At 46.9% G+C, this 17,500-nt stretch overlaps 1 protein-coding gene across 6 annotated transcripts in view; it reads left to right on the forward strand.

The window, feature by feature from the left end:
* LOC121579180 (transcription factor COE1-A) overlaps nt 1–17,500 on the forward strand; it is a 247,836-nt gene that overhangs the window by 196,965 nt on the left and 33,371 nt on the right. For all 6 annotated transcript variants that reach the window (XM_041893538.2, XM_041893540.2, XM_041893543.2 and 3 more), the window contains exon 11: nt 9,973–10,061. In XM_041893538.2, coding sequence (XP_041749472.2) covers nt 9,973–10,061 — 89 coding nt within the window. The remainder of the gene's footprint in view (nt 1–9,972; nt 10,062–17,500) is intronic.

A 17,500-nucleotide genomic window follows, 5' to 3' on the forward strand; every position in this document is an offset into this window, starting at 1 on the left:
CGCCGACTGATTCCGTCTGTTTTTGTTGTTATTGCTTTAGTCCCCTCTCTGGAAGATCAATTAACCACACACACAATCTGCACAAAAGAGAGCCCAGAGTTGAAAGTAATTATAAATCAAAAAGAAATGAAGACAGAAAATGTATGTAATGTGGCTGGCAGATGGGTTTCCAGAGAGAGCCTTATGTCTGCTTGATCTGCGTGGTGAGAAATGTAAACCACAACATATATTCCTAATAACACCCAGCTGGGCCTTCTCTCACACATTCAGTGTCTCATCTCTTCTTAGTGTCTGATATATGATCAAACTCCTCAGTCTCTACCTTCAGCACAGAGACACACATCACACTGTGTTAGCTGGGTTTAGCAGCACTCCCATGCCACCTCTCTCCACACTCCCAGTGTCCTCTACGTCCCTCCTGTTCCTTTCCTTCTCCTGGCCTCGGCCACAGTGAGGCACCAGTCAGGTCTGCTGAGTAGAACTCACTACTAGAGATCTGACTCTAAATCCCATTGTTCCCCTCTGATGTCTCCAGTTGGTGCTTCATGGTAGGCTGACTTGGCTGACAGGGCTCCTGTGCCAGCATGCAGTGCACCCGTCCTGGGCAGGGGCGATTGGGTAGGTGGGTGGCAGCTGGATGCCGTGGCACCCGCAGGACAGCTGAAAGAACTAATCAGCAGCTGCCGTGGAGACAGAGCGCGGCGGAACTGAGGGCCTAATTAAATCAATACAGGCATCGGCATGGACGCCTCTCAACCACTCCTCACCCCCCAGCCACTACGGCTAGACCAGGCAGAAATCGATGGCTACCTGGTAACCACGAGGTCCATGTCGGCTGCCATCGGCCAGAGAATCAGTCAGACAGAGGGATCCCCACCCTCCTCCTCCACCCTCCTCCTCCACTCTCCTCCTCCACCCTCCTCCTCCACCCTCCTCCTCACCCTCCTCCTCCACTCTCCTCCTCCACCCTCCTCCTCCACTCTCCTCCTCCCACCCTCCTCCTCCACTCTCCTCCTCCTCTCCTCCTCCACCCTCCTCCTCCATTCTCCTCTCCACCCTCCTCCTCCACCTCCTCCTCCACTCTCCTCCTCCACCCTCCTCCTCCACTCTCCTCCTCCACCCTCCTCCTCCACCCTCCTCCTCCACTCTCCTCCTCCACCCTCCTCCTCCACTCTCCTCCTCCACTCTCCTCCTCCACCTCCTCCTCCACCCTCCTCCTCCACCCTCCTCCTCCACCCTCCTCCTCCACTCTCCTCCTCCACTCTCCTCCTCCACCTCCTCCTCCACCCTCCTCCTCCACCCTCCTCCTCCCACTCCTCCTCCTCCTCTCCTCCTCCTCTCCTCCTCCACCTCTCCTCCTCCACCCTCCTCCTCCACCTCCTCCTCCACTCTCCTCTCCTCCTCCCTCCTCCTCCTCTCCTCCTCCTCCCTCCTCCTCCTCCACCCTCCTCCTCCACCCTCCTCCTCCTCCTCCTCCTCCACCCTCCTCCTCCACTCTCTCCTCCTCTCCTCCTCCCTCCTCCACCCTCCTCCTCCACTCTCCTCCTCCACCCTCCTCCTCCACTCTCCTCCTCCACTGTCCTCCTACAACAGGGTTAATGACAGGCTAGTAGGCAGGAGGTCGATCATTGCATTGTTAAAGTGGAGTGGGTGCAGCCACAATCTACAATTTACTGTAAACATACAGGATTATTTATCTTTCCTCTCTCTCTCTCTCTCTCTCTCTCTCTCTCTCTCTCTCTCTCTCTCTCTCTGTCTCTCTCTCTCATTCTCTCCCCCCCCTCTCTCCCCATCTTTCTCTCTCTCACCCCTCTCTCTCCCACTCTCTCCCCCCTCGCTCTCTCCCCCTCTCTCTCTCTTTCTCTCTTCCTCTCTCTCTTCCCCCGCTCTCTCTTCCCCCCCTCTCCTGTTATATTCTGTCTTACTATGGGATACATGTTAAATTTGGCAAAAAGACAAATAAGCCGATTGTTAGCACTGCTGTTGACTCTCAGCCACTGCCACATGTGATATATGTGTTGTTGAGAATGGCGTCTGGCGGAGGTGTCATGTCACCTGTGAAACACAACATTGATGTCACTGTGCTGCTGCTGTGTCTGTGCTGCAGGAAGTGCCAAGAGACAATCAGTAAACAACTAGAAAAAAAGGTGTGTGTGTGTGTGTGTGTGTGCCTACAGTAACGCCTGACTCCATGCACAAATAGGGGCTAGGCTGAGCTGAGGCTAAAGCCAAATGCCTTAAGGGGAGCAGCGTATCACATCCACACACACATGGTTTGTAACACCATATCCACAGACTAGGAGATTACACACAACCCTTTTCTCTCCATATCAGTTCTCTCATTTCTCTCAGATCACAGACAGTAGTTACATCATACCCTAACCTTCAGGTTGTTATTGTAAAAGAGAATGGGTTGTCACTGTCAATAACTTACCTGGTTAAATAAAGGATAAATAAATACAATCCTGGTGATGACGGGCGGTGTGAATCATGATTCAAAGGAGAGAGAGAGAGAGAGAGAGAGAGAGAGAGAGAGAGAGAGAGAGAGAGAGAGAGAGAGAGAGAGAGAGAGAGAGAGAGAGAGAGAGAGAGAGAGAGGTAGAGAGAGAGAGAGAGAGAGAGAGAGAGAGAGAGAGAGAATATAATATAGTAAAATCCAGGAATGCTCTCTCCCTGAACTCATTTAATTCATACTCTGTAGTGTACACAGGAGTGAAGTGTGATTCAAGGCCATTGAAAGGTAGATCTGTACATCTGCAATGTCCAGCATCCCTTTATCTCCTTTCCTGTTTAACGGTCAGTGGATGGATGGAGTTGATCTCCTGATTGACTTTTTGCCCGCTGTGCCAAAAACAAGCCAGGTACAAATTGAAGGATAAAAAGCAGTCCTTTTTAGATATGGATTTCAGACACGTCATTTCTCCCACTCTGCACAAGGCCTCATTTAGCCTATCAGATCCTCCACTCTGATAAAAAAAATATGAACAAAAAAAAGGTGTATTGAAAATGTTATAAAAATAAGATTATATTATATTGATCCCAAAGTGGTATTATGGGCTTGGGAAAAAAGAACTAATCTATAATAAGGAGAAGAATGAAGAAATAGTTCAGAGGTATTGAGATGATCGATTCCCCTCCGCAGCCATGAACTCACACCGGAGAAGCATGGAGCCTGAGGGGGAGGAGAGGAGAGGACTGCTGCATTCTGTACTTTACTTTACTATTTGTATTTTTTCCAACTTTTACTTTTACTTCACTACATTCCTAAAGAACATAATGGACTTTTTACTCCATAAATTTTCCCTGACACCCAAAAGTACTCGTTACATTTTTAATGCTTAGCAGGACAGGAAAATGGTCCAATTTACACACTTATCAAGAGAATGTCCCTGGTCATCCCTACTACCTGATCTGGCGGATTCACTAAACACAAATGCTTAGTTTGTAAATGATGTCTGAGTGTTGGAGCGTGCCCCTGGCTATCCGTAAATTTAAAAAACAAGAAAATGGTTTGGGGGTGGTGGTCTGCCCCCTCTCCTTACCCTCCTCCCCTCCTCTCCTCTCCTCTTCACTTCTCCCCCCGCACTCACACCATCCTCTTCTCCAGGTCATTATTGTGAAATATGATGAGGCCTGGATATGACCTCATGACATTTCAATGAGCATTGATCCGTGTGATTGCAAGGAATCCTTCACATAGTGGTTTGAGCACGGGGAGAGGGGGGAGGAGAGGGAGGAGGAGAGGGAGGAGGAGAGGGAGGAGGAGAGGGAGAGGGGAGTTTTGTTAATTTATGTATTGCTGTTTAGTTTTACTCGTTTTAATGTGATCTGGTTTGGGAGAGGGCTGTCAGAATGCCTGTCCCTATGATTCCATGGCTATAGAGAGTTTGTCTCTTTATACTCCCTTATGATACAGTATTAGACTGTTGAAAACCACCAGCCTAATCTTGGAAAATTCTCCTGATACTTATTTCCCCCTTCTTGCTACGTTTGCAACATTTGGCTGTGGTGTGGTGTAAGGGGTTGCTGTAGTGCCCAGTAATGTGTTGTTCTCTGAATGGGGTCGAGGAGGGTTACTATGATGAAGTAATGCCATGTGTTCTGTTGCATTTTGGCCCTAATATAATGGAGTGCTGTAATTCTCAAGGTGAAAACTTGAAGTAAACTCCAAGGACAAACTCCTGTTCATATTGAGTCACAAAAAATAGATTTAAAAAAATATATCACTGCAATCTCTTTTCACGTCAGTAATTCCGCCGCTGACAAAATAAGGGCTGAGTTGGTACAACCTCCTGCTCTGCCCTGCATGCTATTTCTGTGTAAAACCACTAGCTAATGCAGACCAGGGAGAAACATAAACCAGCATCTCTTCCCAAAGTCAACACGTGTTAATAAGTGGACAACAATAAAACAGTTAGAAGAGTGAATTCTCCTGCACTATAAATACTCTTGATGTGGTTTGAGCTGTTTCACATGTAGATAGCACCAGGCAGGGAGCAGAGATTCAGTAGGACAGAGGGTCACCAAAACAAGATCACTTCTCCATTCTGCCAACACGTTTCACTAACATCATATCTATAGTGTTGTGTTTCTATAAACTGTCTGTTTCTAAAGACACGATTGCAGGCGTTTCCTGATAAGATGGTGTGGGTTGTTGGTTGTTTGTCTTTAACATGATCAGTTTTATAACTGTTTTGAGTCATTTTAATATGAGCCAAATTAGTAATGCAGAACATAACTGGAGCTTTTGACTGTGATTGTCTATGATTGGACTATGATGATAGCTTGTTGCAGGTAGCCTAGCAGTTAAGAGCATTGAGCCAGTAACTGGATAGTTGCCTGTTCAAATCCCCAAGCCGACTAGGTGAAAAAATCTGTCAATGTGCCCTGTCGAAGACACTTAACCCTAATTTCTCCTATAAGTCGCTCTGGATAAGTGAAATCACTGTCAGCTTTTGACCAACTCTCCACTCCATTCATATAAATGGGATGTATGTACACATTTCAAAGCCTATAAAGTCCCCTGTTATATCTGTTGGTCTCTTTGCATAGACTACTACTTTGACTTGGGCCCCCGTTCCCACACAGATTTAAATGTGTGTTCAGAGGATTTTTCAGTGGTGTAAGAGGAGGAAAGGTTAGTTCTTTCCTAAGACAAAACAAGCATATTTTGTAACTGATTATTCTTGAGTGCTTTGGATGTTTTTCCCTTGCAGCCTGCATCAACAGTGAAGGGAAATCATGTTTTTTATTATGAACCACCACAAAACATTTCATTTTGTCATGTTGACATTGCTCCGGTGCGTATTTCGCCCCAAACGGCCTGCCCCAGACGGCCTGCATGTCTCCCCTCCTCTCCTCTCCCACCTCTTGCTGCCCTCTTACCTCCCCGTAAGTGAATATTTTCCGCTCTCCTAGTGCGAAGATTGTGCCCAATGTGGAAATCGATAGCAATAAGGGGGAGTAAATAGCCTCTGACATCCACAACTGCGTGGCCATGTTGACACACAGAGTGGAGCCCATCCATCTCCATATCAGCCTGTTAATGGAGCCCTTACAGGCAGCGCCGCCCGGCCCCCAGCCCCGGCCCCCAGCCCCGGCCCCCAGCCCCGGCCCCCAGCCCCGGCCCCCCAGCCCCCGCCCCCGCCTCCCTCCAACCTCCCTCCCCCTCAAACTCCCTACACCCCCCCTAATCCATACACATTTCCTAAGCTTCATCAGCTTTCTCCCCCTCACCTCACATGACTCCTTACTACACTATTCACTCTTCATCTCCCTTACAACATCTCACATTCATCTCCTCCCCCTCCTCCCCGGTCCTCTCCCTCCTCCCTCCTCCCCCTCCACCCCCAGTCCTCTCACTCCCCCCTCCTCCCCGGTTCTCTCACTCCTCCCCCCTCCTCCCCGGTTCTCTCACTCCTCCCCCTCCCCCGGTCCTCTCACTCCTCCCTCCTCCTCCCTCTCCTCCCTCAGTCCTCTAACTCCTCCCCCCTCCTCCCCCTCCTCCCCCGGTTCTCTCTCACTCCTCCCCCCTCCCCGGTCCTCTCACTCCTCCCCCTCCTCCCTCTCCTCCCTCAGTCCTCTAACTCCTCCCCCTCCTCCCCCCTCCTCCCCGGTCCTCTCACTCCTCCCCCTCCTTCCCCCTCCTCCCCCGGTCCTCTCACTCCTCCCCCTCCTCCCCCGGTCCTCTCCCTCCTCCCCCTCCACCCCCAGTCCTCTCACTCCTCCCCCTCCTCCCACGGTCCTCTCCTCCCCCTCTCCTCCTCCTCCTCCTCCTCCCCCTCCCCTCCACCCCTAGTCCTCTCACTCCTCCCCCTCCTCCCCCGGTCCTCTCCCTCCTCCCACACCACTACTCCCTGTCCCCTAATCCCCTAATTACAGAGGGGCGATTATGAATATGATCTATCGTCAAGCTTCAGGCCCACATTTACCTCTGACACATTGCCTGGGAGTCAGTGTGGGAAATTGCCGCAATTTGGGATTTCTCCTCTGGGTCGATCTTTGGTTGTGTGGTGTTTTGTTATAGCATTGTATATCTCGTTGGTAGATGTGTCATTAGTTGTGCTGTGAAGGTCTCTTCCACAATGCACTGTTAGAATTTTCATTCTCTTAAGTAGGATCTTAATTTGATCACCCTGTTGCTGGAATTCAGGAAGTTTAAAACTTGTAGTGTATTTGAGGTTTAAAAAGGCTTCTGAAGTTTGTAATTTCCACTTGATATTCCCTTATCTTGGCTAAATCAATTACAGCAGTCTGTGCTGAGAGAGAGAGAGAGAGAGAGAGAGAGGAGAGAGAGAGAGAGAGAGAGAGAGAGAGAGAGAGAGAGAGAGAGAGAGAGAGAGAGAGAGAGAGAGAGAGAGAGACAGGATGTTTGTTGTTAAAGTGGGCCTGGTGCCATATTCCCTGGTTCCACTCTGTCTTTAAGTGTGTTCTCTATACCATATGATTGTGATCATTTGTATACTACATTCATTAGTATACTGCATTCATTAGTATACTGCATTCATTAGTATACTGCATTGTATATGGGAGTGTTTAGATGTTGGTCGTTAATTTCCATGATCTACCGGTCACAAATACAGTATATACAGTAGTTATTATCCCTCAGTGTATGTGGATGCCATTCTCAGTACAGATGTGTACACATGTCATGTTTCTAAAGTCTGTTTTATCATCTATAAGAGGCACCAGACAAATGGACTGACTATATTACGGTCTCCACTGAAGAGTGTGAGCTCACCACAGACAGACTAATTACAGAACACAATACACTGAGCTGGAACTGACTTTTACTGGAACACTATGTGGAAAGCACCTAGCATCACCACACACACACACACACACACACACACACACACACACACACACACACACACACACACACACACACACACACACACACACACACACACACTATCTCTGTGACTCACCACATTCACAGATATTCACAAATATAAATGCACACATACACGCGCACACGCACGCACGCACACGCACGCACGCACGCACGCACACACACACACACACACACACACACACACACCTCATATCTCCACTATCTATACCGTCACCATGTCAATCACTCTTTCTCTCCTCCTCATGTCCCCTAGCTCCATTCTCTCCATCTGTGTGTGTGTGTGTGTGTGTGTGTGTGTGTGTGTGTGTGTGTGTGTGTGTGTCCGTGCGTGCACAGAGATAGTGTGTGTGTGTGTGTGTGTGTGTGTGTATATATATATGTGTGTGTGTGTGTGTGTGTGTGTGTATGTGTGTGTGGGTCTAGCTGTCCAACAGAGCAGCTGGACATCACAACACACACACACTCAGCCAGACCCCTCTCTCCCCAGACCCAGCAGAAGAAAGCGTCATTGTTCCAGTGTCAAAATGCTGCAGGCGTCTTGACAAAGACCCGTGAGGTTATGACAACAGGAAGGGAAACCTCCAGGAACAGGGTTTGGGGATATCACATTCCTGCTGGTGTTGGGGGCCGTTTGGCTGTGCAGACAGTATCACATTCCTGCTGGAATATTTCGCTTTTCAGCCCCTGTGGTGAAAACACTCTTTGCCACAGACGTGATTTGATCCTTTTCAGAATAACGAAGCATTTGTGTCAGTGTTAATGTGTAAACTGTTCTACTTCAGAAGTGTGATTATTCTAGCAACAGGAATAGTCTAACCTTGTCATTCACCTCTATTGTGTACCTAAATTACACCTGTCCATGGCAAGATGTTTTTGAACATTTCCTCAACACTTTCCATCTCTTTCTCTTTGGTGAACACATCCTTCAGGCCTGATATTGGGCCTCTCAGAAGATGAACCTGAGAGATAGTCTTTTGTCACTTCAAACCCTTTTCTCTGTATGTGCTGTTGTTGAGTCTCTCAGAGCTCTTAAAGGCTGCATTTAGGGCAGATATAACTCTTTAGAACAATGCTCTGGAGTTGGGCAGCCATCTTCTCTCCCCCTGCCTCCTCTCCGCCATTCTGGCTCTTCTGTCGCTAGTTGCCTGCCTGGCTGGCTGTCAACAGGTGTGTAAATACGCCTGTTACCTCGCTCCACTCTGACAGTAATTGCAAAGCTAAACGTAAAAAGTAAATGTCCTTTAAAATGTCCAGATTACCATACCATTTGTGCTTTTTACACTCACTTTCATAAATAAGGGCAATCTAGCTTCATGGGAATGTGAATGGACTTCCATTAGCCACGATCATATAATTACATCTCATCCACTCTTCTTCACATTGACTTCTATTAGCTACGATCATATATTTAAATCCCCTCCACTCTTCTTCACATTGACTTCTATTAGCTACGATCAAATATTTAAATCCCCTCCACTCTTCTTCACATTGACTTCCATTAGCTACGATCATATATTTAAATCCCCTCCACTCTTCTTCACACTGACTTCCATTAGCTACGATCATATATTTAAATCCCCTCCACTCTTCTTCACACTGACTTCCATTAGCTACGATCATATATTTAAATCCCCTCCACTCTTCTTCACACTGACTTCCATTAGCTACGATCATATATTTAAATCCCCTCCACTCTTCTTCACATTGACTTCTATTAGCTACGATCAAATATTTAAATCCCCTCCACTCTTCTTCACACTGACTTCCATTAGCTACGATCATATATTTAAATCCCCTCCACTCTTCTTAACATTGACTTCTATTAGCCACGATCATATATTTAAATCCCCTCCACTCTTCTTCACATTGACTTCCATTAGCTACGATCATATATTTAAATCCCCTCCACTCTTCTTAACATTAGCTCTGTTATCTCTAGATAGTTTAACTAATGAAAAGCTCACTTTAAAGGGCAAATCAACAGTTAATACAATAACAAAGCGGATTCCGCCGCCTGTTTTGGTAAAAAGCTAAGGGGTGGGCCTGGAGAAATGTAACCACTCTCAATTTAATGGACAGAGCTACGGACGCTAGTACTGACCATTCACGATATCAGAATGATTGTTTTAACCATGTTTTGAGTGTACAGTGTTTGTTTACATTTACAATGTTTACAAACATTGGAGATGTTGGGTTCTCATGGGGTGTGACAGTTGAACTAAGCTCATGAGGCCTTTCTAAGTTATATTCTTGATGAATCAATGGGTATACATCATTAATTAATAAGTCAAAAAATGGATGTAGCAACTACAGATTGCCCCTTTAAAGCAATCACAGGCTGGAAAGTGCCTTGGTACCAGTCTGGTTCCTTGATGCATGTGTTTTACTGATGTATTTAGGACAGTCACTTTCCTACTCTTGATTGATCCACATATTGTACTTCCTGCGGAACACAACTTCAGAAATGAGCTGGAAATGTTAAAAACAAGATGAATACTGTACGAAGAGTAACCTCAATTGCAGATTATATTATGACCGTATGATGAAAACGTTCATTGTTATAAGATTATGTGACAGTACTCTAACCGTACAGTATTGTGTGTGTGTGTCCTCAGCCCTGAACGAACCCACCATCGACTATGGTTTCCAGCGGCTGCAGAAGGTCATCCCCCGACACCCTGGAGATCCAGAACGCCTTCCAAAGGTACCAGTCACTTTTCCTGTTCTTCAACTGACCAATCAGTCCACAGCTTGTACCCTAACTGTCCAATCAGAGTCTATCAGTCACACTTCCTGTTCTTCAACTGATCATTTAGTCCACAGCCTGGAACCTAACTATCCAATCAGACTCTACAAGTCTAAAACAATTACGACCAAAGGGTAATTTCTCTTTTGATACAAAGATGTGTCCGTTTTATCTGTGCAGGCAAAGAGCGGGTCCTCTCCAAATCAAAATCAAATCAAAGTTTATTCATCACGTGCACAGTTTAAAGCAGGTATAAAAGGTGCAGTGAAATGCTTACTTGTAAGCTCCCTCAACAGAGCAGAACAAATATCAATATCAATACAATCAAAGTCAAATGAAAATCCAGTACAGCACTCCTACATTGTACAGATCCTGATGAACCTTAGTGTTCTGTAGCCGTGTTGGGTCACGACTCTGTGATCCAGCTGAACCTTAGCGTTCTATAGCGATGTTGGGTTACGACCCTCTGATCCAGCTGAACCTTAGCATACTGTAGACGTGTTGGGTCACGACTCTGTGATCCAGCTGAACCTTAGCGTACTGTAGCTGTGTTGGGTCACAACTCTGTGATCCAGCTGAACCTTAGCGTACTGTAGCCGTGTTGGGTCACAACTCTGTGATCCAGCTGAACCTTAGCGTTCTATAGCGATGTTGGGTCACAACTCTGGGATCCAGCTGAACCTTAGCATACTGTAGCCGTGTTGGGTCACAACTCTGTGATCCAGCTGAACCTTAGCGTACTGTAGCCGTGTTGGGTCACAACTCTGTGATCCAGCTGAACCTTAGCGTTCTATAGCGATGTTGGGTCACAACTCTGGGATCCAGCTGAACCTTAGCGTACTGTAGCCGTGTTGGGTCACAACTCTGTGATCCAGCTGAACCTTAGCGTACTGTAGCTGTGTTGGGTCACAACTCTGTGATCCAGCTGAACCTTAGCATACTGTAGCCGTGTTGGGTCACAACTCTGTGATCCAGCTGAACCTTAGCGTACTGTAGCTGTGTTGGGTCACGACCCTGTTATCCAGCTGAACCTTAGCATACTGTAGCCGTGTTGGGTCACAACTCTGTGATCCAGCTGAACCTTAGCGTACTGTAGCTGTGTTGGGTCACGACCCTGTTATCCAGCTGAACCTTAGCATACTGTAGCCGTGTTGGCTCACGAATCTGGCAGCTGAACTAGAGCGTGTTGGGTCACAACTCTGTGATCCAGCTGAACCTTAGCATACTGTAGCCGTGTTGGGTCACAACTCTGTGATCCAGCTGAACCTTAGCGTACTGTAGATGTGTTGGGTCACAACTCTGTGATCCAGCTGAACCTTAGCGTACTGTAGCTGTGTTGGGTCACAACTCTGTGATCCAGCTGAATCTTAGTGTACTGTAACCTGGACTCTGGTGAGGGAAATGACTGAAACCAACCTGGGCTCTGGTGAGGGAATTGACTGAAACCAACCTGGACTCTGGTGAGGGAAATGACTGAAACCAACATGGACTCTGGTGAGGGATATGACTGAAACCAACCTGGGCTCTGGTGAGGGAATTGACTGAAACCAACCTCACTCTGGTGAGGGAAATGACTGAAACCAACCTGGGCTCTGGTGAGGGAAATGACTAAAACCAACCTGGACTCTGGTGAGGGAAATGACTGAAACCAACATGGACTCTGGTGAGGGAAATGACTGAATCCAACCTGGAATCTGGTGAGGGAAATGACTGAAACCAACATGGACTCTGGTGAGGGAAATGACTGAATCCAACCTGGACTCTGGTGAGGGAAATGACTGAAACCAACCTGGACTCTGGTGAGGGAAATGACTGAAACCAACCTGGACTCTGGTGAGGGAAATGACTGAAACCAACATGGACTCTGGTGAAGGAAATTACTGCATCCAACCTGGGCTCTGGTGAGGGAAATGACTGAAACCAACCTGGACTCTGGTGAGGGAATTGACTGAAACCAACCTGGACTCTGGTGGGGGAAATGACTGAAACCAACGTGAGCTCTGGTGAGGGAAATGACTGAAACCAACCTGGACTCTGGTGAGGGAAATGACTGAAACCAACCTGGGCTCTGGTGAGGGAAATGACTGAAACCAACCTGGACTCTGGTGAGGGAAATTACTAAAACCAACCTGGACTCTGGTGAGGGAAATGACTGAAACCAACATGGACTCTGGTGAGGGAAATGACTGAATCCAACCTGGACTCTGGTGAGGGAAATGACTGAAACCAACCTGGACTCTGGTGAGGGAAATGACTGAAACCAACCTGGACTCTGGTGAGGGAAATGACTAAAACCAACCTGGACTCTGGTGAGGGAATTGACTGAAACCAACCTCACTCTGGTGAGGGAAATGACTGAAACCAACCTGGGCTCTGGTGAGGGAAATGACTGAATCCAACATGGACTCTGGTGAAGGAAATGACTGAATCCAACCTGGGCTCTGGTGAGGGAAATGACTGAAACCAACCCGGACTCTGGTGAGGGAATTGACTGAAACCAACCTGGACTCTGGTGGGGGAAATGACTGGAACCAACCTGGGCTCTGGTGAGGGAAATGACTGAAACCAACATGGACTCTGGTGAGGGAAATGACTGAAACCAACCTGGACTCTGGTGGGGGAAATGACTGAAACCAACCTGGGCTCTGGTGAGGGAAATGACTGAAACCAACATGGACTCTGGTGAGGGAAATGACTGAAACCAACCTGGACTCTGAGGGAAATGACTGAAACCAACCTGGACTCTGAGGGAAATGACTGAAACCAACCTGGACTCTGAGGGAAATGACTGAAACCAACCTGGGCTCTGAGGGAAATGACTGAAACCGACCACTTTAGAAACTAGAGTATCTCCAGTGATGACGCACTGACAGAGGGGAAAATAAGGTACTGTAGGACGTGTGACCTATCAGAGAAGACTGATGGAGGGGAAAATAAGGATATGGTACTGTAGGACGTGTGACCTATCAGAGAAGACTGATGGAGGGGAAAATAAGGATATGGTACTGTAGGACGTGTGACCTATCAGAGAAGACTGATGGAGGGGAAAATAAGGATATGGTACTGTAGGACATGTGACCTATCAGAGGCCTTTAGGTGGGCGTATACACACACTGCAACGCGTCTCACTTCATTAGATCACATTAATATTTACAGCAGCATCAGCTATTGTAGCCATCGCTCCAGAACGCACGCCCTCCATTCACTCACTCACTCACTCACACCCCCAGCATATCAAGCCATTTATCCCCATTGGATACAGACCAGTGCACTGTCATGTCCTATTATGTTGGTTTGATTTGTAAAAACTCTGACATATGGACTTGGACATAGTCATTTTCATTGCCTTTGTTGACCTCTTTCTTAATTTAAGTGAGATACATCAGCATGGAGAGTTACAAAGTCACATTTTAAATACATTCTCCGACATCTCATAACGTTCTTAGTAGTGAGCGATGGCTTCTAGCAGGAAATTATGATGTGATGATGTCATCAGGCAGCAGGGTTTGTCTACTTCCTGGAAAGGATGAGTCAGAGGGTGAGAGGCCCACCCCCGCCCCCGCCCCACTGATGTCATAATCTGTGTTAGTACTGACCAGCCCACAACCCCCTCTACCACCCCCACCACCCAGCCTGGCTGCAGCTGGTCTGGGGAGGACAGACCTGATAAACTTCTATAGGTGGTGATGGTGGCAAAGCCAGTTGGGGCTGTCTGCTGTCTAACTCTGCTCTACTGTTCACACAGCCAGACATAGCCGGCGCCTCAAAGGGTATGTTAGAATGGTCAACATTCTCTTGGTCCAGGCCAGAAGCAAGCTTTTACAGTACTGTCAAATCTGGAGTTCAGTAGCCACATCTTGATGAGACTGGATTGTGAAGGGCTCAGTTTGTAAGCTGAGGAGGACCTCGTTTGGATAAGGTCACGTGGCTACTGTCTATGATTCAGACTGAGGGTGTGCTACTCAGTAAGCAATATCCAATCCATTACTTCAGAGCCTTTGAGACTGTAGGCCATCAGCGTTGAGCTGAGAGGGTTATAGTCAGGTCATCAGGTCCTCTGTCACCCACATGCCCCCTCCACTCCCTCCTTCCCTCCCTCAACGTACTCCAAACAGTTGAGAAAAACAACCCTGTCCCCTGAGAGAGAGGGAGAGAGAGAGAGAGAGAGAGAGAGAGAGAGAGAGAGAGAGAGAGAGAGAGAGAGAGAGAGAGAGAGAGAGAGAGAGAGAGAGAGAGAGAGAGAGAGAGAGAGAGAGAGAGAGAGAGAGAGAGAGAGAGAGAGAGAGAGAGAGAGAGAGAGAGAGAGAGAGAGAGAGAAATCTGATGGAGGAAAACATCCACTTCTTATATCCTGTATTAGCCTGAGCAGGTGCCATACACCCCTAGGGATCCCAAGCTAAACGAGTGTCTATGTGTTTATGCATGTACACACAGGCATGTACATGTGAGTACAATATATAAAGGTCCATAAATGGGAACCCCTAAACAATAGGCTTATAGGATACAAGAGTGTGTTGCCAGCCATTAATTTCTCTGTCTCTAGCACGCTGTCTCAAATATCCCTTAATTCCTCTGTCTCCAGCACGCTGTCTCAAATATCCCTTAATTCCTCTGTCTCCAGCACACTGTCTCAAATATCCCTTAATTCCTCTGTCTCCAGCACGCTGTCTCAAATATCCCTTAATTCCTCTGTCTCCAGCACACTGTCTCAAATATCCCTTAATTCCTCTGTCTCCAGCACGCTGTCTCAAATATCCCTTAATTCCTCTGTCTCCAGCACACTGTCTCAAATATCCCTTAATTCCTCTGTCTCCAGCACACTGTCTCAAATATCCCTTAATTCCTCTGTCTCCAGCACGCTGTCTCAAATATCCCTTAATTCCTCTGTCTCCAGCACACTGTCTCAAATATCCCTTAATTCCTCTGTCTCCAGCACACTGTCTCAAATATCCCTTAATTCCTCTGTCTCCAGCACACTGTCTCAAATATCTCCAATACAGTTATATCTCCCTTGCCACATTATCAGCCACAGACTCGACACTCCAAGGGCGACAATGTAGGGACATCAATGTGTGTGTGTGTGTGTGTGTGTGTGTGCGTATGTTTGTGTGCATGTGTGTGTGTGTGTTTGTGTGTGTGTATGCGTGTGTGTGCGTGCGTATGTTTGTGTGCATGTGTGTGTGTGTTTGTGTGTGTGTGTGTGTGTGCATGCGTATGTTTGTGTGCATGTGTGTGTGTGTGTGTGTGTGTGTGTGTGTGTGTGTGTGTGTGTGTGTGTGTGTGTGCATGCGTATGTTTGTGTGCATGTGTGTGTGTGTGTGTGTGTGTGTGTGTGTGTGTGTGTGTGTGTGTGTGTGTGTGTGTGTGTGTGTGTGTGTGTGTGTGTGTGTGTGTGTGTGTGTGTGTGTGTGTGAGGGGCTGTTTCTGCTGTTAAGGCAGCCAGAGGTGATCCATCATGGTGCAGTCAGCTGTCCAGGGCTGCCTTCCAGCGGGGCGGCCGGTCGAAGCCTCCACACCCTGGACTTTATTGTTGCTCCACTAAGAGTCATTGAGTCACAGCAAAGAAGGGGGAAGATACACGACGAGTGTGTATGTCTGTGTGAAAGTGTGTATGTCTGTGTGAAAGTGTGTATGTGTGTGTGAAAGTGTGTATGTGTGTGATAGTGTGTATGTCTGTGATAGTGTGTATATGTGTGTGAAAGTGTGTGTGAGTGGATAGTGTGTGTGTGTGTGTGTGTGAGTGTGATAGTGTGTGTGATAGTGTGTATATGTGTGTGTGTGTAGGTGTTATGGTGTGAGTGTGTGTGTGTGTGTAGGTGATAGTGAGTGTGTGTGAGTGTGTGTGTGTGTGTGTGAGTGTGATAGTGTGTGTGTGTGTGAGTGTGTGTGTGATAGTGTGTGAGTGTGTGTGTGTGTGACTGTGATAGTGTGTGTGTGAGTGTGTGTGAGTGTTATAGTGTGTGTGTGTGTGTGTGTGTGTGTGTGTGAGTGTGATAGTGTGTATATGTGTGTGTAGGTGTTATAGTGTGAGTGTGTGTGTGTGTGTGATAGTGTGTTTGTGTGAGTGTGTGTGTGAGTGTGATAGTGTGTGTGTGAGTGTATGTGTGTGTGTGAGTGAGGGTGTGTGTGTGTGTGTGAGAGTGTGATTGTGTGTGTGTGTGTGATAGTGTGTGTGTGTGAGTGTGATAGTGTGTGAGTGTGATAGTGTGTGTGTGTGTGAGCGTGATAGTGTGTGAGTGTGAGTGTAATATTGTGTGTGTGTGTGTGAGTGAGATAGTGTGTGTATGTGTGAGTGTGATAGTGTGTGTGTGAGTGTGAGTGTGAGTGTGATAGTGTGTGTATGTGTGAGTGTGATAGTGTGTGTGTGAGTGTGAGTGTGAGTGTGATAGTGTGTGTGTGATACTATGATTCTTTCTGGGGGCATTATAAAATAAAATGGGCAGAGAGATATCATCTCCACACATTTTTTACGTCTTTAGTTGTGTAACGTCTTGTGAAGTATTTGGCCAATGGAAGCTCCAGTGTGTAGGTCATTTCTTTCCCAGCAGCCTCTATTGCCGTCCTCTCCTCTCTGCTGATATCACCAGCTAGCTCCTCATCTCTAACCTTTCGATCTCCTCCTTTATTGAGGTAATAACAGTTTGTTGAAGGTACTCTTTTCAACTGCTCGACTCAATCTCCCAGGGTGGAGGAGGGAGAGAGAGGGAGAGAGAGGGAAGGAGAGAAAGAGACAGAGAGAAAGAGTGAGAAGGAAGGTGGGAAAGAGAGAGAGAGAGAGAGAGAGCGAGAGAAAGGGAGAGAGAGAGAGCGCGAGAGAGGGGGAGAGAAAGAGAGAGAGTGACAGAGAGAAATACTGTACAAAGAGAGAAATACTTTAGAGAGAAAGAGAGAAAGAGAGAGTGAGAGGAAGGGAAAGAGAGAGACAGAAAGAGAAAGATATATAGAGAGTGTATATATACAGTACCAGTCAAAAGTTTGTAAACACCTACTCATTCCAGGGTTTTTCTTTATTTTTTACTATTTTCTACATTGTAGAATAATACTGAAGACATCAAAACTATGAAATAACACATATGGAATCATATCAATCATATCAAAAAATTGTTAAACAAATCAAAATATATTTTATATTTGAGATTCTTCAAATAGCCTTTGCCTTGATGACAGCTTTGCACACTCTTGGCATTCTCTCAACCGGCTTCACCTGGAATGCTTTTCCAACAGTCTTGAAGGAATTCCCAAATATGCTTAGCACTTGTTGGCTGCTTTTCCTTCACTCTGCCGTCCGACTCATCCCAAACCATCTCAATTGGGTTGAGGTCGGGGGATTGTGGAGGCCAGGTCATCTGATGCAGCACTCCCTCACTCTCCTTCTTGGTCAAATATCTCTTACACAG

The sequence above is a fragment of the Coregonus clupeaformis genome, chromosome 13 (assembly GCF_020615455.1).
Source record: "Coregonus clupeaformis isolate EN_2021a chromosome 13, ASM2061545v1, whole genome shotgun sequence".
Taxonomy (NCBI): domain Eukaryota; kingdom Metazoa; phylum Chordata; class Actinopteri; order Salmoniformes; family Salmonidae; genus Coregonus; species Coregonus clupeaformis.